The sequence below is a fragment of the Poecilia reticulata genome, chromosome 13, assembly GCF_904066995.2.
Source record: "Poecilia reticulata chromosome 13, P_reticulata-male-v2, whole genome shotgun sequence".
NCBI lineage: Eukaryota > Metazoa > Chordata > Actinopteri > Cyprinodontiformes > Poeciliidae > Poecilia > Poecilia reticulata.
The window spans coordinates 8,959,094-8,981,636 of NC_088842.1; the positions used below are offsets into that span (position 1 = coordinate 8,959,094).

At 42.2% G+C, this 22,543-nt stretch overlaps 2 protein-coding genes across 4 annotated transcripts; both read right to left on the reverse strand.

The window, feature by feature from the left end:
* Positions 1-2,006: 2,006 nt before the first annotated feature.
* On the reverse strand, positions 2,007-7,948 carry LOC103474264 (extracellular calcium-sensing receptor-like). The gene is made up of 9 exons (XM_081614846.1): positions 7,639-7,948; positions 7,222-7,516; positions 7,044-7,130; positions 6,602-6,871; positions 6,215-6,415; positions 5,866-6,132; positions 4,692-4,919; positions 4,478-4,601; positions 2,007-3,427 (listed from the first exon to the last, which is right to left on the reverse strand). The coding sequence occupies exons 1-9, from the start codon at positions 7,863-7,865 to the stop codon at positions 2,517-2,519; spliced, it is 2,610 nt and encodes an 869-aa protein (XP_081470972.1). The 5' UTR covers positions 7,866-7,948; the 3' UTR covers positions 2,007-2,516.
* A 996-nt stretch (positions 7,949-8,944) lies between these two features.
* On the reverse strand, positions 8,945-22,487 carry LOC103474233 (extracellular calcium-sensing receptor-like). Of its 3 annotated transcripts, XM_081614848.1 has the most exons (10): positions 19,247-19,334; positions 13,190-13,366; positions 12,701-12,995; positions 12,494-12,580; positions 11,355-11,624; positions 11,008-11,208; positions 10,634-10,903; positions 10,284-10,511; positions 10,073-10,196; positions 8,945-9,996 (listed from the first exon to the last, which is right to left on the reverse strand). In XM_081614848.1, exons 2-10 carry the CDS (start codon positions 13,297-13,299, stop codon positions 9,083-9,085), a joined length of 2,499 nt encoding a protein of 832 aa, XP_081470974.1. In that variant the 5' UTR covers positions 13,300-13,366; positions 19,247-19,334; the 3' UTR covers positions 8,945-9,082. The 3 variants fall into 3 exon arrangements, with proteins under 3 accessions (XP_081470974.1, XP_081470973.1, XP_008423286.2); XM_081614847.1 differs by lacking the exon at positions 19,247-19,334 and having other exon boundaries at positions 13,190-13,502; XM_008425064.3 differs by lacking the exons at positions 8,945-9,996; positions 10,073-10,196; positions 10,284-10,511; ... (4 more) ...; positions 12,701-12,995; positions 13,190-13,366 and adding exons at positions 13,814-15,880; positions 19,455-19,682; positions 20,096-20,371; ... (3 more) ...; positions 21,629-21,923; positions 22,023-22,487 and having other exon boundaries at positions 19,247-19,370.
* Between the last annotated feature and the right edge of the window lie 56 nt (positions 22,488-22,543).

Here is a 22,543-nt window from a genome sequence, read left to right on the forward strand (position 1 = left end):
GAAAATGCATGTGGGGTGTTGACTTAACTTATCTCAATGTGTTTTGCACACTTACCCATGGCAGGTGGGATGCTGGGGCTCAGACGTGAAAGACAAGTCAGGAAAAACTGAAAAAAAGTTGACTTCAAACAATCCCCCCAGAATCACATCTCCAGTCTTGTGCATGCCGCTGAGATGAAACTGTCCTTGTGACCGACATGAGGGCGGCTGAGTAGAGGGGCTGATGCTGTAAGAACAGAACGAGTGCAACAGTAGCAAGAGCAAGATTTTGTCTTTACGGGAATACATTACTGTCATGTGGCCACCCCTCTCTTTAAACTCGGTTAATTGTTTTGTTTTTAACTTTGTCACTCCACCCCTTTTATTGACTTTCAGTGTTTGCTCACACTGCATGCCGCCAATAGGAGTATAGAGGACAAACAGTGGGCAGGGTTTCAAATGTAATTCAGTTTTGACTGATTTTGGATACGTGAAACGTTATTATGTAGTGATAATAGAACTAAATCAACTGTTACAACATTTAAAGGGCCCGTATTATGTAAAATCGACTTTTTTGTGCTTGTTGTTCTCTTATCATAAACATACCTGGAGTGCTGCTTTCATTTTTTTCATGCATGTTTGAGAAATCCTTTAATCTCCCTTGGCAACCATTCAGCTGCGCAAAACTCCTGAGTGGACCAAGCGCCGCCTTCGAGACGCAGCTCCTCCTCAGAGCTGAAGTCTCCAAGGTTCCCAGCTTATTACAGAGCTCCCCACCCCTCCCCCACTCAGCTCCTTCAGACTAGTCAGCAGCAATTAGCAAACATCTGGTGAAAATGCACATCTGCTGAGCTCATTATATGAGTTACTTCTCAGTGCAGCCCTAGTAAAAAAAAAAAAGTTGTTAAAAGATTTATAGAATAGCAATGCTGTGATGATTTCTTGAAGAGTAGGATTTTCTTAAAGAGACAGAGGCCCAATTTCAATGCGTCAAATCAGCTGGCACAGAGATTGCTTCTCCCACCTTCCATATGTATATATTTTTTGATATTGTCACATTTGAATGTGTCTTTTTTCCGTTTAGGAAGTACTCTGAAAATTAAGAAAGTGTTACTATTAAAGCAAGCATTTCTACTATACAAATGGCACTGGATTAAATCTTTATTTATTTATTTTGCTAAAAAAATCCATCCTTATTTCAGAAAAAATAGGTCCATATCATTAAATAAAAGAGCACACATGTAAACATCAACCTTCACTCAGACAAAACTATCACGAAAATAAATTATACACTTTTGTTACAATATTCATAGAAGCTTGTATACCTTGTGCTGCTTGAATGAGTGAATTATAACATTTATACACATAATTCCCAAATAAGGAATGAAAACTATGAAAAAAGAATCTTAGGATTGAACTGTAGAACCTATGTAGAAATATTGTGTGTGTGTGTGTGTGTGTGGAGAAACACACCCATAAACACTTTTTGATAGGCAATACAGTAAATGGTATTTTATTCACTGACTCACAGTAGTTGTGTTATTTTTAAAGTGTCCTCTAGATGGCAGCAGCAAACCGTGATAGAGGAAGCACGACGCACTGGAGACAGTTTACATGGCACTACTGATGAGCCATGAGCATCCATTTTATCCGAGATTGTTTTTTTTAGGGTTGTTAGTCACATTACATATAGTACACAATAAAATCAATACAAAGTTACAAACTAACAAAAACTGCACACTTTGTCTGGAAGGCCACGGTGTGAAAATATTCTTAAACATGTAGTTTTTTACTGTGTGTATTTTTATTGCAAATTTTCATGTGACTGTATGCAAATGTCCATTTAGTCTAGTTTTTAGTCCTAAGTGTGTTTTGTGGTTTTGTTTGTAAACAAATATAACATTTTAGTTTCCTCTCTGATTATTTTGTCAGAGCAGAATCTAGTTATGGCAGACTGCAAAAGCAAAAATAATCAAACCATTCAAAGAACAATCTACTGAATAAAACAAAAAGGAAGAAGACTTATTAGTACTAGTTATCGTTATTAAAATGCTTTAAAAAATGCTTTATCGATTGTACACTGTTCAACAAAACAATAGCATTGTTTTATTTGACTTTTTTTCTTGGCTGATCTCTCATTTTTCACTAAAATTGAAAATTGTACACAACAGTAGTATTTGAACTGGCTCTGGACATCACTGAAGCAACTTCCTGCCTTCAAAGCTTGCAGGAAGTCTGTGATTTTAAGTTGCCCAGCTGATTTAATGGAGGATAATTACTTGGAACAATTCATGACTGGACTCATTGGTGTTGTATTTCATAAATCTGTGACCATTGAATTTATTGACAGATCTGAATGGAGTTATTTGGAGGAGTGACCCAAAACTTTACTAAAAATTAAGCTTTTTTAATTATTCCATAGGACAAAAAGAGAATATCAATTGCAAAGAGAGTTAGTGTTATTTATAGTTACATTAAAATATTTATTCATAGTTCTTACATGACTATTAACAAAAGCATAAAAACAAGTGAAATTGTTATGACTTCCTGTATCGACCTATGATAGCCTTCTTTGTATTCCTGTCTGGTTTGAGCAGAATTAGATAACATTTAGGTCCAAACAGCGCCACCAAGAGGCCAAAACTTGAGGCCAGGATAGCAAACACCTCCACTGCATCTGCGTATTTTCCCGGGGAGTTGATGTAGGCAGGAACAAAGGCCACCCACACAGAGCAGAAGATCAGCATGCTGAAGGTGATGAGTTTGGCCTCGTTGAAGTTGTTGGGAAGATTCCTCGCCATAAACGCCAACACAAAGCTGAGAAGAGCCAATATGCCGATGTATCCCAGCAACACAGCAAAGCCAATAGTGGAGCCGACTGCACACTCATAAACTATTTTGTCATTGTGGTATTTGGTGTTTTTATAGGGGGTGGGTGAAGAGGAGACAAGCCAAGTGATGCATATAGCTGCCTGAATACAGGTGAGAAACAGAACTGTTCCTCTTTGCTGCATAGTTCCGAACCACTTAAGATAAGCTCCCCCTTCTGCCTTGGAGGCTTTGAACACAGCCAGAACCACCATGGTTTTAACCAGGATGCAGGACACACAGAGCACAAAGCTGATCCCAAACGCTGCATGTCTCAGCTGACATGTCCACAGTCTGGGTCGTCCGATGAACAGCAGAGAACACAGGAAGCACAGCTTGAGTGACACCAGGAGCAGGAAGCTCAGCTCTGAGTTGTTGGCTCGTACTATCGGTGTACTGCGGTGATAGATGAAGATCCCCAGAACGACAGCGCAGATGAATGTTCCCAGCAGTGAAGTGGTTGTTAAACAGATCCCTAAAGGTTCCTGATAGGAGAGGAACTCTGTTTGCTTAAGAACACAGTGATCTCGCTGTGGGCTGGACCAGAAGTCCTCTGGACAGCTGAAGCACTCCAAGGAATCTGACAGAAAGAACAAGACAATGAAACACAGACATGTTCAATAAACTGAACATGTATTCTGAAAAAAAGTCTCAAAGAAAAAAAACCATCCTTTAAGCATTAATTAATCTACTTTCCCATCAACCCAATATTTATATTTTTCATATTATTATGATGTAATTTTTAAATCTTAAATCTTGTATTCGTATTTGCAGTAAAACGAAAACCACTATAAATTACAGAAAGAAACTGACATCAGTTTGTATGTAATTAATGCACTTAGATAATTGTGATAAAGTTCAAGTTAACTTTCATAAAAAATGTTTGTTTTTTTTTTTACACATTTCTTTGTCACACATTGTGACAGTATGATATGAGACAGATAATCTGTGAAAGATTGTCACAAGGTTTTTCTGCCCCCGCCCCACTCAAAACAACCAATCAGATGAGGGAGGAAGATTTTAGCAGTGTCAGTCACCCCTGTGTATGCGCTGCTCACACCATCCACCATGCTATCTGCTCCTTCTCCACAACAGACCCTGCCATAAATGCTCAGATGGCAAATAAACAGTTTTTATGTAACAATATGTTGTTTGTCCACCATTTGCACAGCTGTGGCATGTACAACCAATCAGAGCCTGGAAGAATGTCTTAGCGCTGACAGTTATGCTTGTGTACATGCCACAGCTGTGCAAATGGTGGACAAACAACATATTGTAACAATATGTTGTTACATATGTAATTACATATTGTAATTACATATGTAATTACATATGTAAGAAACAACCAATCCAGGCTCTGATTGGTTGTTTCTGACTGAGTAGAGCATTTCTGCAGATGGCTGTAGGACCACAAGAACAGAGCAGAAGAGCTTGATGCCATCAGATTATCCTGCTACGACATATTGACAATTTGAAGAAATATGTAAAAAAAAAAAAAAAAAAAAAAAAAATTATATATATATATATATATATATATATATATATATATATATATATGTGTGTGTGTGTGAACTTTAAAAAAATTTCTGAAAGTAAACTCAATAGCATACATAAAGACATTACCACCTACTGGTCTTATTGGTAATCTTTCCCTCAGAACAGGAGACACAGCTGAAGCAGCATTCAGGTCGTGTTCTTTCTCTGGCCATTCGAGTGCCTGGAGGACAGCTTTCACTGCAAACTGAGCGGATTGGCTTGGAAATTTAAAGGAAAACAAATATATGACAATGTGTTTCTTAATTTCAATTACATATGAAAGAACTTTGCGAATAAAAAAAAACAACCTTCTTTGAATCGGTGTTCCAGAAGATTTTGTCCTCATTAAGTGTGAGTTCTTCACCTCCAGCGTCAGACTTTTTCACTTCGCCAACATTTTGAATCTTAATCTTTCCGTCAGGCAGTCGCAGCCAGTTCATCACGTCGTATATGGGCAGAGCATCGCCGTTCTCATCGAATGAGACTTCATCACCGAATTCAGTTGGGAAGTTGACCTTTCGCAAATAGTGTAAGAGCTACAAACGGAGGAGAGACTTAATACAGATTCAGTCAGAAACAAAAGTTTATCAGTAGTTTAACGTTAAATACGTTTACTGTCTCTTTAAGGATCAAATGAACTAAAGCAGTAAGTTCCAAACTTTTCAACCTCTTTGTGATAGCACAAACACCATCAATTACCTATCGGTTTTTTTTGGGGGGGATTTTTAACCATGTGCAAGTCCTTTTTAATCTCCTACTAAATTTCCTTTTAGATTTAAAGTGTAAATTGCAATTTTTCAGTATTTTTTTCATTTAGTTTGACTTCTGCGAGCCCCAGTAGGTTCCTAACCCGAGTCTTACCCAGAGGACGCACAGCTTTTATTTGCATTTGAAAAAGTTGCAAATGACAAATTATATCCTTAAGAAACACCATCGCTGAGAAAACACCTGCTGTTTGAACTGGCTTGTCATAAAATACAATGCCTAATTTTTGCAGATCACCGTGTAACATATTGCCATTGTTTTTGATCTAGTGGGTAATTTGGAACAAAAACAAACAAAAAGTGAGAAGCTGGCTCTGCACATATATGTTTAAAACAAACAAAAAAACCACAACACAGAGCAGACCGAATGTTTCAGGCGAGTTAACCTCGAGCAGCAAACAGCTACAACACTTATACAGCAGATGTTTTCTTGTGTAAGAGCAAATTATTTGGATGAAAGTATGTTGACCAATAGAATGAAATCTGAATAACTATACAATCAATGGGTGGAACCAATCCAAAACTCATTCTGCACCCCAACATGTTTAAGTTCTTGTACCACTCCCTGATAGAATGGCACCCTGGGTGGTGAGCCATGTTGCTCTTATGAGATACTAATACAAATTACTTCCATCATTAGGCGTGTCTCTTCTAAGTGATTTTAATATGCAAACAAACCCTTCCAAGCATAGCAGCCGCTTCAGAAATAGATGCTCACCTGCCATGGCTCCACAGCCTGCAAACTGGCACAGCTGCGCCCAGTAAAAGGTCCTTCGCCCGGCTCACACCGCAGCATGTCGTCAAGGGAGTGAGCCAGAGCGTAGACTGCCTTGTAGACATTGTACTCAGGCCTGAGGTTGGAAACGTCCAAAAACTCGGTCTCCGCCAGTTCCATGTTTTCGTGGCCGGTGCAGACGGATTCCCCGTCTTCCCTGTCCGCTGGGTTGAATTTGCACTGAAACGTGTGCTCCCAGAACTGCTTCACCTGTACAAAAGATCTACTTCCACCATCACGAATAACTTGATGTCTATCTCAGAGTAGATACATTTCAAGGCTGGGGTTGTACCAAGCTATTTTCGCTGGTGTCATTCGGGCCGGGGCGTATTTTCAACAGGAAGTCCAGGAACCCGGGTATTTCTCCTCGTCGGATGGCGATGCCCAGCGTGCCGCTGAGGTACGGCGTGAGTTCCTGTGTCTGGAGAACAGCTGCTGATGTCCAGGTTTCACTAGCAATCCACTGCCGGCCAGTTACGTTCTGCTGTGCCACCTGATGATATCAAATGTGTGTCACTTGAATTTTTGTTTTCCAACCAGCCTGTATAATGATTTAAAAGACAGAGGTGCGTCTCATGCTGAATACATAGAAGCTCAACAGATGTTTGTATTAAGCTACAATGCCTTTCTTCCAAATACAAGTCTAGGAAATACATTTCTAACCTAGTAGATTTCTAACCTCCTCCATTAGTTGAATCATGTGAATTTCATGTGCAAACACGATGACAACACGAGCTGTTGATGTCTTTATCGCGTTTACAATCCTCCTTAGTTCACCTGGGTTATTGTCCCAAGGCAAAACCTCCAGGTAGGCCAGGCAGCTTTCGCCAGACTCAGCCAGGTCGACCTGGAAAGACTGGGCCACATGACGTCCATAGTCATCGTCACTGACCAGCAGGCCAAACCATGTCCAACCAAAGTGCTTTAGAATATGAATCATGGCACGCACCTGGGGGGAAAGCACAGGAATCAAGATATTTGGGGCTTTGTGCACTTTGAATAAACATCAATATTGTCAATCCAGACAGCATAAAAAAATTATGTCTCTTTTGGTAGCAGTTCTCTTCTGCTGTCCGAGACAAATATAGGTCCTCAAAAGGGGGGGAAAAAAAAGGTTTTACCTGGAAAGCATCACTTGGGATTGTTCTAAAGAATGTGGGAAAGCGCTGCCGATCACTGAGACAGGAACATGTGGCAAAATAACTCACCTAAATAAAAAAAAAATACAAAATAACAGGCGAATTTAATGGAAATTAAAAGCTTTTCTTATTACATAAGGTAAAGCACAGTAAAGCTTACAATAGGCATGTTGTATAAACCTAGCACATTGGCAATGGCAATCGAAAAAGTTGAATAGTGATCGCCAACAATGCCCAGAACGGGAGGGCTTCCAGAGCAGTTCTGGCGGAGCAGAAACTGCTCGTCTCGGCCGCTGGCCAGGGATAAGGCGCCGCTGAATCCAATGACGAGCGCACCGCAGTTATCATAAAGGCTGTATCCCAGGGTCAGGTTGGGAAGAAGGCTGGACTTGTTGTTGATCTCTTCGACAGCAAAAGCCATGGTCATGGCGTACCTGAACCCTAACGTGTCGAAGCTAGCACACAGAGTTTGACACACATCAGTTTACGACCAAATAAGGAAGCAAGAATCAAAGAAGGTGTGAGAATGAAGGATACTCTGAGCGTGACTGTTTCACCGTGTGTGTGTGATACTCACCCTTTGCAGACGGGCTGCTGTGGCTCTGATGTAAAAGTCAGTTTGGGGAAGACGGAAGTGTAATGGATCTCAAACAGTCCTCCTATTACCACATCGCCTGACTTGTGCATCTCGTTTAGATAAAACTTTCTCCTCAAATCACATGTCGAAGGAAGGGAGAGGGTCACACAGCACGCGAAAAGAAAGCAAACACTCAAGAGTAGGGATGTGTTCTGAAAACGCCCCATTACTGCCCTTATCCCCTAATGTCTTTTTACCCTCAGTACAGTTACTTAATTTTATATGCTAGGCGGTGTCATGTCTTTAACATGATTCCCTTCAGTGTTTAAGTTTCTGAGCACCAATAAGAAACAGAGGGGCTGGACGTAACGCAGACGTGAAAAATACAGTGAAAATTTCATTGTAACACTGAGTGTGTAAAAGTCTGGAGCATCTATCTTCTAAACTAAGTATTTTTTACTTTTATTCTTGAAACTCAATGAAATGATGCACGGATTTACAAATATTTTACAAATGAAAATCCGATGTATGGCATGCGTTTTTAACAAAACCCCCAAGTCAATATTTTAAATTTCCCCTGCAATTTCAGCTCCAAGCTTTTCAGGGGTGTGTCTATTTGCTTTGAACATATGGAGGCAGAATTTTACTTATCTTTCATTGTAAATTAGCTCAAACTCTATCAAATAATAAAAAGTGTTTCTGTGAACATCAAAGTTCAAGTCTTCACTCAATGAATTGGAGTCGAGGCTAGACTTTTTCGTTGCCTATCATTTAGACTTACTGGGTAAAAAAAATATGCAAAATGTTAAAATGATACTGATGACTCATTCATTAATAATCATTCAATTATTATTCAGCTTAAATGCTCTTCAGTCTGAATGAGCTGAAAAGAGATCCCACCTTGTGCAATCATACATCATATGGCAGACTGGAATTACAAGCTACTTCACCCAAAGTTTTGAAATCAGGGAACATTTCTCTAATCGAGGTGATCCACAGAACTCTCTGAACGAAAGGTTTCCTGATCACACGAAGCTTCGTTTCAGTGGGAGGAAATGCAGCATCATTCGCTCCTTGGGCACTAGTGTTTTGAACCCGTAGTGTCACAGACTGGTGCTTGAAAATAACGTTTATTTGGAAACCTTGAATGAGTTTTCAAATTCAGTCAGTGATTCAATGTAAGGTTTTTGTGCACAATCCTCTATGTGGATTATGTATGGGTAGTGCCTTTGCAAATAAGCATAAAATGAAATTTTACGATCACTCAAATAAATTCAACAAAGTTTTTCATACCTTTTTATTAGATGTAACCAAAAATCTCACTAACTCAAAGTATCAAACCAATTTAGGAGAAAAAAAAAAGTGGAATAGAGCCAAATACTAAATATCACAAAGTCCGTAATAAAAAATTCCACATTGTTTTGCATGAACAAGACAAGACACGTTAAGATCTGGTGGTTCCTCTGCCCATTATAGCGGTTTTTGTATTTCTCTCCGGTTTGAGCAGGATTACATAACATTTAGGTCCAAACAGCGCCACCAAAAGGCCAAAACTGGAGGCCAAGATGGCGAACACCTCCACTGCATCTGCGTATTTACCAGGAGAGTTGATGTAGGCAGGAACAAAGGCCACCCACACAGCGCAGAAGATAAGCATGCTGAAAGTGATGAGTTTGGCTTCATTAAAGTTGTCCGGAAGATTTCGTGCCAAAAACGCTAACATCAAGCTAATGAAAGCTAGTAAGCCAATGTAGCTAAGTAGAACGGCAAATCCAAAGGTTGAACCAACTTCACACTCATAAACTATTTTGTCATTGTGGTACTGCGTGTTTTTATGTGGCATCGGTGAAGCAGAGATGATCCAAACAGTGCAGACCGCTGCTTGGATGCAAGTGAGAGCGAAGACGGTTCCTCTCTGCTGTATTGGACCGAACCACTTGAGACTGGCTCCCCCACCTGGCTTGGAGGCTTTGAACACAGCCAGAACCACCATGGTTTTAACCAGGATGCAGGACACACAGAGCACAAAGCTGATCCCAAACGCTGCGTGTCTCAGCTGACATGTCCACAGTCTGGGTCGTCCGATGAACAGCAGAGAACACAGGAAGCACAGCTTGAGCGACACCAGGAGCAGGAAACTCAGCTCTGAGTTGTTGGCTCGTACTATGGGTGTACTGCGGTGATAGATGAAGATCCCCAGAACGACAGCGCAGATGAATGTTCCCAGTAGTGAAGTAGTTGTCAAACAAATCCCAAGCGGTTCATAGTAGGAGAGGAACTCTGTTTCTTTAGGGAGACAGTGATCTCGCTGGGGGCTGGACCAGAAATCCTCTGGACAACTAATGCACTCCCTGGCATCTGAAAAAGAGGAAGAAACTGACATTTCTATACACATTATGTGTTTTTGCTTAAAGGTTAAGACAATAACACTTACTAGATTCATTGCTGATCTTTCCATCAGAACAGAGAATGCAGTCAAAACAGCAAACAGGCTGACCCTTTTTTCTTGCCATCCGTGTACCTGGAGGACAGTTTTCACTACAGGCTGACTGGGGTGGCTGGAGGTAGGAGATTTAATCTGTCACTCCTCATTAGCACACACCGATACTTAATTTAAATGCTATCTGCTAAGAAAAAGAAGTCACCTTTTTTGATTCAAAGTTCCAAAAGATTAGGTTTTCGCTAAGTACAAGCTCTTCCCTTCCAAAGGCAGACTTCTTCACTTCGCCAACGTTCTGGATTTTGGTTCCTCCATCCAGGAGCCACACCCAGTTCATGACATCATATATAGGCAAAGCGTCGCCATTTTCATCAAACGACACTTGATCACCAAACGGTGTGGTGAAATTGACTTTCTGTAAATAGTGCAAAAGCTACAAAAGGACGAAGAGAACAACAAACCTCAAGCAGAGTTTCATGAAAATCTACAATAGACTTCTTAGCAATCTTGACCTGATGTTTATTCTATTGTCCAGAGCGTAATTTGATGTCACACCTGCCACGGCTCTAGACTTTGCAGAGTCGCGCAGGTCCGATCAACAAAGGGTCCCTTGCCTGGCTCACACCGCAGCATCTCATCAAGAGCATGAGCCAGAGCATACACCGCTTTGTAAACGTTATACTCAGGTCTGAGGTTGGACACGTCCAAAAGCTCAGTCTCAACCTGATCAAGATCTTCATCACCGGTGCACAGCGCTTTCACATCTTCTTCCCCTTCGGCTGGATCAAATTTACACTGAAACGTGTGTTCCCAGAACTGTCTCACCTGAAACGCATCCAAAAAGAAAGAGAAATATGCAGGATTTTAAGATTTGTAAAGATTTGTGTCCTTGCCACGTGGCATTCCTTCAAAAATCCTTTGAATTTTACCAGATTAGTTTCGTAGTTGTTGTTTTTATCAGGATGGGTTTGTAGTAGAAAGTCTCTGAGGCCTGGTATTTCCCCTCGACGAATAGCGATGCCCAGAGTGCCGCCAAGGAAAGGAATGAAGCGGGGAATCTGGAGTACAGCTGCTGACGCCCACGCTTCACTTGCTATCCATTGTCGGCCGGTGACATTTTGTTCTGCTACCTGGGTGTTGCGTTACAAAAACACATCTTTAGACTTTAAAAATATGTTTCAAGGTTTAGAAAATGAATGGCTTGATTGGTGCCATTTTTTGTGGGCAGTTCAATTATCTCCATACATCTTTGTTTGAAGACTAGAATAATTCTTACCTCTTCCATCAGCCTAAACGTGTGAATCTCATGAGCAAACACGATGACAACACGAGCCGTTGATGTCTTGATCAAATTTACAATTCTCTTAAGTTCAACAGGTTTGCTATCCCAGGGCAAAACCTCCACATACGCCAGACAAGCGCCACCCTGCTGTGAGAGGCTCGACTGAAAAGCCTGGGCCACATAGAAACCGTAATCATCGTCGGTAACCAGCAGGCCAACCCACGTCCAGCCGAAGTGTTTCAGAATATGAATCACGGCGTTCACCTGGGAAAACATGAGAAAAAGAAAAGATGTACAAAGTTCTCCTGTGGTTAAAAATGTGTGCAAAAGTCTTGAAATAAGTTCCTGTCATGGAGACTTTGTGACTCTAAGACACCACTCTTTGCTTCAGTTAAGTTTCTTCACTCTCTGTGGTGGGAATAGAAACTTGAGAACTGCCTTGTTTGTCAAAATTGATATGAGCTTTAGGTAACACTTTATTTGAAAGGGTGTTCATAAGACTAAGATGACACTGTCATAAATACGATATAACACCTGTTATAAACATGAAGAAGTCTTTATAAATGTTTGTGACTGTTGTCATGAAGTGTCATTCGGTAAATAATGACACTTTTAATGGAAAGTTGCTATAAAATTTGCATTAAAAGTCCATTAAAAGTGCCAAATTTGCATTATTTGGTAAATAGTGACGCTTTAATGCAAACATGACATCTGTGCTTGTTTTACCATTTTGAGGAAGGGTCAGCAGATGTCACGCAATATTCAACACCATATTTAAACCTCAGGATACCAGGAAAAGGACGGTTGCTAAAGCAAAAGTTCCTAAATCAATGAATATGACAAAATGCTTCAGTTGAAATATCTTGTACTGCAAAGGTGGAGGTGCTAAAAACGTGATACTGGTGAGTTTAACAAAAACAATAGGTTCCTACTGTAGCATTTTTCCACAGAGATCAGCTTTTTCCTCACATTTTCAATTTGAAATGCTGCAGCAATAAACACTGGAATTATTTCAATAATTTTATTACAAGACTTTTTTTGCTTAAGGAACTGCATGTACTTTCAATATATGAGTAAATCCCATTATTGAATAGGTTATCTTACGTTTTGTGCAGAACCAAGCTGTGTCTCACCTGGAAAGCATCACTTGGGATTGTTCTGAAGAAGGACGGAAACTGCTGACGATCACTCAGGCATGAACATGTGGCAAAATAACTCACCTACCATTACAATTACACACAAACAATATATCCTTCAAAACACTGTCAAGAGATTTCACATTCAAAAAGGAAAAAAAGCGGAGAAATTAGCAGGTGAATCCAAGGACAGAGCAAACTTACAATTGGTATTTTGAACAAACCGAGCACATTGGCAATCGCTATTGAAAATGTTGAATAGGAATCACCGACGATGGCTAGAATTGGAGGATTCCCTGAACAGTTCTCCTGAGGTGAAATCCCCTCTTCCTGGCCACTAGCCAGAGATAAGGCACCGCTGAAGCCAATAACAAGCGCCCCGCAGTTATCATACAGGTTGTATCCCAGGGTCAGGTTTGGCAGCAAACTGGGGTTCTTGTTTATCTCCTCAATAGCAAAGACCATGGTCATGGCATCCCTAAAACCTAGAGTGTCAAAACTAGAACAAAATATCTCAATAAATGTAAAAAAGGGGGAAAAATTGCCACATATCATATTGACAACGTAGGAATTAAGGCTAATTTTACATGTCACAGGTGTCCACATACACAATTTAACTTATATTGATTTCTATAAAGTCTGAACAGAGTTTAATTTATACAGAGGTGTTAATCTCATCCATGATGTACCTACCCTTCACAGCTCGGTTGTTCTGGCTCCGAGGTGTATGTGATGTCGGGGAAAAGAGAAGTGTAGTGTACCTCAAACAGCCCACCCAGGACCACGTCACCTGGCTCGTGCATTTCATTAAGGTGGAAACTTCTCCGCAAACGGCAGGCTGAATCCGTGGATGAGGCCACAGACACGAAACTGAGAGTCAAGAGGAAACGACATGCGTAAAGTAAAGCCTCCATAACTCTCCTCCTCCTTTAGCACATGTTTATATTGTTCATTCAAGAGTGCATGAATTTATATGCAACATTACATCATCACTGATGCATTGCTTTATTCAGAAATGCTGTGGAAAAAACACGAGTGTGAATTCATTTTTACTGGCATTAAAAATATCAATAAATGATGTGTAAACCTATTGGGGATTTTTCTGTTTTGAAGGTATCAAAATTTTTTTTATCTAAATTCAGCTAAAAGTGTCGGAAAATAGTCAGAAAATCAATCTGCCTATTTCAGAAGAAAATCTGACTATTTTCCCCTGAACTAAACAACCTGTTTATACTTTTTTCAAGATTCAACTAAATGTAAAATGAACAACACAATGAGACTGTGAGTGGCAAGGTAAATTTTTTTCACTTTTCTTATCTTTATTTATCCTGGACAAGGCAAACAAGACATATATTTGCACAAAACTTGAAACAATTGTAAGATTGTTAATCCTGACCATTGAATAGGTTTTCAAATTATGTTGCTGGTAAACAAAAAATGGGAGAAATGGTTTCAGCATGGGCTGCACAGTGGCACAGTTGGTAGAACTGTTGCCTTGCAGCAAGAAGGTTCTGGGTTCAATTCCCAGCCTGGGGTCTTTCTGCATGGAGTTTGCATGTTCTCCCTGTGCATGCGTGGGTTTTCTCCGGGTACTCCGGTTTCCTCCCACAATCCAAAAAAAACATGACTGTCAGGTTAATTGGTCTGTCTAAATTGCCCCTAGGTGTGAGTGTGTGTGTGCATGGTTGTGTGTCCTGTGTGTCTCTGTGTTGCCCTGCGACAGACTGGCGACCTGTCCAGGGTGTACCCCGCCTCTCGCCCAGAACGTTAGCTGGAGATGGGCACCAGCAACCCTCCTGACCCCACTGAGGGACAAGGGTGAAAGAAAATGGATGGATGGTTTCAGCATGATCACATATGTTTCTTTTTAATTTTAGATCAAAGTACACCATGCTTGATTTTTTTTTTGGTCAGTTTTTTTAAATGAAAGATTTGGGTGAACTAACACCCACTGAGCATTCTGGGAACTGACAGTGAGAAAGTGACATCTTATAAGTACCAGATTAAAAACGGGACTGAAGTCATATCAATACTTCAAATTTTTCTTGCTCAAAAGATCAAAGAACATCCCAATCAGGATTTAGCTCACAATATTGAGGGATAAACCAAACAATTTGGGGGGGAAAAAATGCTTGATAGACACAAAAGCACATATACATATAAATTAGTTGTACTGAGCAAACAAAACGTCTCTCTGAGCTGATACATTGTGCAAATATCTAAAAGTTGATGAGTTTGAACTCCATGTATCTTAAAAGGGGCTTTAAAGAAAAAAAATAACAAAATTGTGGTCAAAAAGGCAGAATGTTTATTTTTTTCCTCACGATTTTTCAGTCCAGTAAATATTTGTACATACCACACCAAATCATGTTATTGATAAATGTTTTTAAGTTTCAGTGAATGAGTTAGAGATGAATAATTCTTTATTAACAGGCTGCAGCGATAAAATAAATTGCACATAAGCTGCCATTTAACATTTCGGAGTTCTATGACCAATGATGGCTTTCTTTGTGTTTCTTTCAGGTCTTAGTAGAATTATGTAACATTTAGGTCCAAACAGCGCCACCAAAAGGCCAAAGCTGGAGGCCAGGATGGCAAACACCTCCACTGCATCTGCATATTTACCCGGAGAGTTGATGTAGGCAGGAATAAAGGCCACCCACACAGCGCAGAAGATCAGCATGCTGAAGGTGATGAGTTTGGCCTCATTAAAGTTGTCTGGAAGATTTCTTGCCAAAAATGCAAACACAAAGCTAAGGATGGCCAGTACACTGATATAACCCAGTAAAGCGCTGAAACCAATTATGGACCCAACGACACACTCGTAGACGATCTTGTCGTTGTGGTACTGAGTGTTTTTATGAGGTGCCGGTGACGCGGTGACAATCCATGCTGTGCAAATTGCTACCTGAACGCAAGTGAGAGCAAAAACTGTTCCTCTTTGCTGCACAGCACCGAACCACTTAAGATAAGCTCCCCCTCCTGGCTTGGAGGCTTTGAACACAGCCAGAACCACCATGGTTCTCACCAGGATGCACGACACGCAAAGCACGAAGCTGATGCCAAACGTGGCGTGTCTCAGCTGACATGTCCACAGTCTGGGTCGTCCGATGAACAGCAGTGAACACAGGAAGCACAGCTTGAGCGACACCAGGAGCAGGAAGCTCAGCTCTGAGTTGTTGGCTCGTACTATGGGTGTGCAGCGATGGTAGGTGAAGATCCCCAGAACGATCGCGCAGATTGACGTTCCCAGCAAAGAGGTTACTGTCAAACAGATACCCAGAGGTTCCTGAAAGGAAAGGAACTCTGTTTTCTTAGGAATGCAGTGATCTCGTAGGGGGCTGGACCAGAAATCCTCAGGACAACTAAAGCACTCCACGGCGTCTGACAAAAAGATGGGTATGGGGGAGGGTAAAAAAATTACATCTATTTAGCACAAGTATATTGGTTCAGTTAGAGTGGGTAGCTTTAGCACAACTGAATGTTGCTGGGAAATAATGGTGTGTAGCAAGATTCCCAACCTATTGTGCAACTAGTTGCACAATAGGTTGGGCATGTCCTACCGGGCATGTCCCGGTACGCCTCACCAGGACGCCTCACCAGGGAGGCGTCCAGGAGGCATCCTGACCATATGCCCGAGCCACCTCCACTGGCTCCTCTCGACGTGGAGGAGCAGCGGCTCTACTCTGAGTCCCTCCCGGATGACCGAGCTTCTCACCCTATCTCTAAGGAAGAGCCCAGCCACCCTGCGAAGGAAACCCCTTTCGGCCGCTTGTACCCGTGATCTCGTTCTTTCGGTCATGACCCAAAGCTCATGACCATAGATGAGGCTGGGAACGTAGATCGACCGGTAAATCGAGAGCTTTGCTTTTTGACTCAGCTCTCTTTTCACCGCAACGGACCGGTACAGCGCCCGCTTCACGGCAGACACTGCCCCAATCCGCCTGTCGACCTCCCGCTCCCTTCTTCCCTCATTCGTGAACAAGATCCCCAGATACTTAAACTCCTCCACTTGAGGCAGGACGACCCCCTTGACCCGGAGAAGGCACTCTACCCTTTTCCGGCTCAAGATCATGGCCTCGGATTTGGAGGCACTGAGCCTCATCCCGGCCGCTTCACTCTCGGCTGCGAACCGCTCCATTGAGAACTGCAGATCATGTTCAGATGAAGCCAACAGGACCACATCATCCACAAAAAGCAGAGATGCGATCCTAAGGCCACCAAAACGGATCCCCTCAACACCTCGGCTGCACCTAGAAATTCTGTCCATAAAAGTAATGAACAGAATCGGTGACAAAAGGGCAGTCTTGCGGAGTCCAACACTCACCGGAAACGAGCCCGACTTACTGCCGGCAATGCAGACCAGTCTCTGACACCGGTCATACAGTGACCTAACAGCCCGTATCAAAGGGCCTGGTACCCCATACTCCCGGAGTACCCCCCAGAAGGCCTCCCGAGGGACATGGTCGAACCCCTTCTCCAAGTCCACAAAATACATGTAGACTGGTTGGGCAAACTCCCATGCACCCTCCAGGACCCTGCTGAGGGTGTAGAGCTGGTCCAGTGTTCCACGACTAGGACGAAAACCACACTGCTCTTCCTGAATCCGAGGTTCGACTATCTGACTGACCCTCCTCTCCAGGACCCCTGAATAGACCTTACCAGGGAGGCTTAAGAGTGTGACCCCCTTGTAATTGGAGCACACCCTCCGGTCCCCCTTTTAAAACAGGGGGACCACCACCCCAGTCTGTCAATCCAGGGGAACTGCCCCCGATGTCAATGCGATTTTGCAGTCGCGTGAGCCAACACAACCCTGCAACATCCAGAGCCTTAAGGAACTCCGGGCGGATCTCATCCACCCCCGGGTCCCTGCCACCGAGGAGCTTTTTGACCACCTCGGCGACCTCGTCCCCAGAGATTGGAGAGTCCAACCCAGAGTCCCCAGGCTCAGCTTCCTCAACAGAAGGCATGTTGGTGGGATTGAGGAGGTCTTCGAAGTATTCCGCCCACCGGCCCATAACGTCCTGAGTTATGCTTGAACATGGTGTTCGTGATGGACAATCCGTGATGAGCACAGAAGTCCAACAATAGAACACCACTCGAGTTCAGATCGGGGGGGCCGTTCCTCCCAACCACGCCTCTCCAGGTCTCACTGTCATTGCCCACGTGAGCGTTGAAGTCCCCCAGTAGAACAAGGGAGTCCCCAGGAGGGGCACTCTCCAGTACCCCCTCTAAGGACTCCAAGAAGGGTGGGTAATCTGAACTGCTGTTCGGCCCATAAGCACAAACAACAGTCAGAACCCGTCCCTCCACCCGTAGGCGGAGGGAGGCTACCCTCTCGTTCACTGGGGTAAACCCCAACGTACAGGCGCCAAGATGGGGGGCAACAAGTATGCCCACTCCAGCCCGGCGCCTCTCACCGTAGGCAACTCCAGAGTGGAAGTACGTCCAGCCCCTCTCAAGAAGACTGGTTTCAGAACCAGAGCCATGTGTCGAGGTGAGGCCGACTATTTCTAGCCGGAACCTCTCAGCCTCGCCCACTAGCTCCAGTTCCTTCCCCACCAGAGAGGTGATGTTCCACGTCCCAAGAGCCAGCTTCTGCAGCCGAGGATCAGACCGCCAGGGTCCCCTCCCTCGGCTGCCGCCCATAGCACAATGCACCCAACCCCTTTGGCCCCTCCGACAGGTGGTGAGCCCATTGGAAGGAGGACCCACGTCTCCTCTTCGGGCTGAGCCCGGCCGGACTCCGTGGGTAAAAGCCCGGCCACCAGGCGCTCGCCATCGTGCCCCATCTCCAGGCCTGGCTCCAGAGGGGGGCCCCGGTGACCCGCGTCCGGGGGAGGGAACGCCAGATCCAAAGTTTGTGTCCATCATAAGGGGTCTATGCTAGCTTTAATATTTATGTTAATATATAAAAGTGCTTTCTTCTTCTGCTTTGTGGAGGTAGTACTTTATCAACAGTGACCTCTGCTGTTCAGAGGAGGCACTGGAGGAACTCTAAGTTATGGTTGAAAGCAGAAACTACAACTGATTTATTTTAGCTGTGTTTTCATTACAAACTTTGTGCAAAATGTTGTCAGTATTCAGCTAATGTTGAATAAACACAATTTTACAATTGTGGTGTTTCCATTAAACAACAAGCACAATTAAAATAAGCTTGTTTACAGGATAAGTTATTAAAAAAAAACATGCAGCGCTGGGCTCTTCAAAATACTTCCTGCCATCTTCTTTGTGGTTTGTGCCAGAGGCAGCATCTGGTTACTGACCGTGTGACTCATGTGATTTGATTTCTATTATAATTTTGAGGAACAAAACAATTTTGATTCGGTCAACCAACCAAATCATCCTAGCGCCAAAATTTTTTTATTTTATTTTATCAAAAAACAAGTTTTAAATTTTTTTTAATTGTATCTCCATTAACCAAATTTATTAAAAAACATTAATAAATGTTTTTTAATAAAAACATTTATTAATGTTTTTATTAAACATGTGTTTCCATGGTCAATGGAAACACAGTTTTTGTTACCAAAGAGTGGTGATTGTGTGCCATTTAACCTGCCAAAAGCTTCATTAAAAGATTTTCAGCTTTATCAAACCAAAAGATCAAGAATTAAGAGAAATCAAAGCTGACTAGATGCTAGGAAGAAAAAAGGAAAGCTGCCATTTGTTTTAGTCACTAGCAGGACAAATTCATGATTTCATCAGAGTTTTAAACGCCACTAAACAACAAACTGTGAAAATGGTACCAACCAGTTTTGTTGCTGACCTTTCCTTCAGAGCACGGGACGCAATAAAAACAGCACAAAGGCTCTCCTTTCCTCCTCACCATATGTGTTCCTGGGGGGCAGCTGTCACTGCACACTGACCTGGGCGGCTGAAAAAGGCCAAACAGGAAGTATTTCATGTTCACTCAATGTGAGCATCCGACTCTATCATTAAGCAAAGCCAAAATTCCTACTTTTTTAGATTCAAAGTTCCAGAAGATTTTGACTTCATCAATAGTGAGTTCTTCCTCTTTGGACGCAGACCTGTGAACCTCCCCGACACACTGAACTTGAATTCTTCCATCGGGCAGCCAAATCCAGTTCATGATGTCGTATATTGGTAAAGCGTCGCCGTTTTCATCGAACGTGACTTGGTCACCAAACGGTGTGGTGAAGTTGACCCGTTCCAGGTAGTGCATTAGCTGCAAACACAAACAGAAACATGTTAAATCGATAAACGAGAATTGTTGCTTTCATTATAATTATCACCAAAACACAACTAAGCCAACCACACTTTTGTTTTTCTTTCAAAAATGTTCTGTTTTTTTAGTAACATCTTATATTAAATACTTGCTTAAATGTTATTTTGGGATGATGTTAATATTTTAAATGTTGAGAAATCAGGATGTTTAATTTTTTTCATATAGGCCACAAGACAGCACATTGAAAAGTATACAAAATTAAAATGGGCCCATTGTAGAAATATCACCCATATCTGAAGTTTAAGATTTGAAACATGTGGCTCAGTTAGAATTTTTTGTTAGTAGTTGTTATATTTGTATTTTAAGCCAGAGAAATTATAAATATTGATGTTAGCGGTAAGTTTTAAACTGACCTGCCAGAGCTCTAATGTTTGCAAAGACACACATGTGTTCCCGCTGAAAGGCCCTCGCCCTGGGACGCAGCTCAGCATGTCATTAAGAGCGTGTGCCAGCGCATACACAGCTTTGTAGATGTTATACTCAGGCCTGAGTTCTGACACATTCAGCAGGTCAGTAGTCACACTGTTCAGGTCTTCTCTTCCGGTGCATTGCGCTCCAGCGTCTTCCACCGAACCTGCTGGAGGCGGCAGAAACTTGCACTGAAACGTGTGTTCCCAAAACAGCTTCACCTGAAATGAAGGGGTAGATTTTTTTTTTTTTAAATTGCACACCGACGTGAATAAATTCAACTCACTTTTTTTTTTGCACACTGTTTGCACACAGTCTGACTTAGTCAAGCTCTCACCATGCTGTTTTCAGAGATGTTGTGCTGGTCAGGATGAATTCTCAGCAGGAAGTCTCTGAGTTCTGGGATTTCTCCACGACGAACAGCGATGCCCAGAGTTCCACCAAGAAACGGTGTGAAAGCAGAGATCTGGAGACCTTCGAGTAAAGTCCAGGCCTCGCTGGCAATCCACTGCAGGCCTGTCACATTCTGCTTCACCACCTGAGTCTCACAATATAGTTTGTTTTAGAATTTTGAAAAAAAGTCTATTCTGTGCACTTTTTGATTTTGATTATATTGATTATTAGAATTGTTTAGTTCATATAAAAAGTTTTCCTTTTTTAATAAAAAAAATGCAACTTTATAGTTCTTGCATAGTATTAAAAAAACTCTATAATAATAAAGAATTACATTACCCCATTTAATTTCTCAATTTTTACTTAAAACCAAAGAGCATTTTGTTTCTTTAAAGCCAACATCAAATACATAAATCAGGTTTGTAAATCTTGTCACTTTGAAATTTGATATAAAATTTCACAGAATCAAATGCAGTTTTAGTTAAAAAAAAACTTTTTTGATATGGATTATGACTCTGACAAGTCTTTTTTTTCCGACCTGTTCCAAGAGTTGGATCATGTGCATCTGATGTGCAAACACAATCACTACGCGTGCCGTGGACTTTGTCATAACATCAACAATCCTTTTATATTCCCTCGGATTGTCTCCCCACGGTAAAACCTCCGTGTACGCCAGACAGCCGCCGCCCGATCGAGTCAGGTCAGTTTGGAATGACCTGGAAACATGAAGGCCATAGTCATCGTCACTGACCAGGAGGCCCGCCCAAGTCCAGCCGAAGTGCTTCAGAATCTGAATCATGGCACGGACCTGATGAAAACGGAGCGAAAGTATAGACGTGTTCATTGTGAGGCCTAATTCCAGAAATACCTTTAACATTCGTGAATAAATGTAAAGTTCACCTGGAAAGCGTCACTTGGGATCGTTCTGAAGAAAGATGGAAAACGCTGGCGATCGCTTAGGCAAGAACACGTTGCAAAATAACTCACCTATAAGAAAAAATATATATACAAATAAATTCACATTTTGCTTATTTTGCTTAGCATTTCTTGCAACTGACTGAAATATTCTGGTGGGTTTTACTTACCATAGGCAGCCTGTACAAACCTAAAACGTCTGAGGCAGCTATAGAAAACGTGGAAAAAGGATCACCGACAATTCCCACAACTGGAGGGGTTCCTGAACAGCTCTCTTGAATCGAAAACCGCTCCTCCTGCCCGCTGGCCATTGCCAAGGCAGCGCTGAACCCAATGCTAAGAGTGGCACAGTTATCATACAGGCTGTATCCCAGGGTCAGGTTTGGCAGCAAACTGGGGTTCTTATTAATCTCCTCAACAGCAAAAGCCATAGTCATAGCATGTCTGAACCCTAGAGTGTCAAACCTAAAAAACAAAACAAACAAACAAAAACAGAAGGGGAAGAAGAAGCATGTCATCAAAACTGATTCTGTAGCAATGTGTGTGTGTGGTCAGGATACTCACCCGTGGCAGCTGGGCTGATGTGGCGCTGAGGTGAAGGTCTGCTCAGGAAAGACGGAGCTGTAGTGGACCTCAAACAGCCCTCCCAGGGTCACATCGCCAGGCTTGTGCAGACCATTGAGGTAAAACGTTCTCAGTAGCTTACAGGACGAGGAAAGAAAGGAAGACTCGGAGAAGAAAAGGGAGGAATAAATCATGAACTGATAGACGTTCATGAGGAAATATTTAACAAATAAAGCCACCATAACTGTCCTTCCACACCGGCCAGCCTGCAAGACTCGTAGCTAATTTTATATAGAGGACTACAGCAGCCTTTTCCTGTCTCCGTGTAATTATTCACCCCTCCCATCAGAGCATTGTTGTGGCCTCATGGGTGGCCTATATGGATGTAATGCTTTCTTCTTCATTATTTATTTAAGAGAGTAATAAACCAGCAAAATATTAATTGTACCATTTGTTTGTCTGGCATTTGTAAATGGAATGTTGGAGCGCATTGCATATTTATTTTCAACATAAGAAACAGT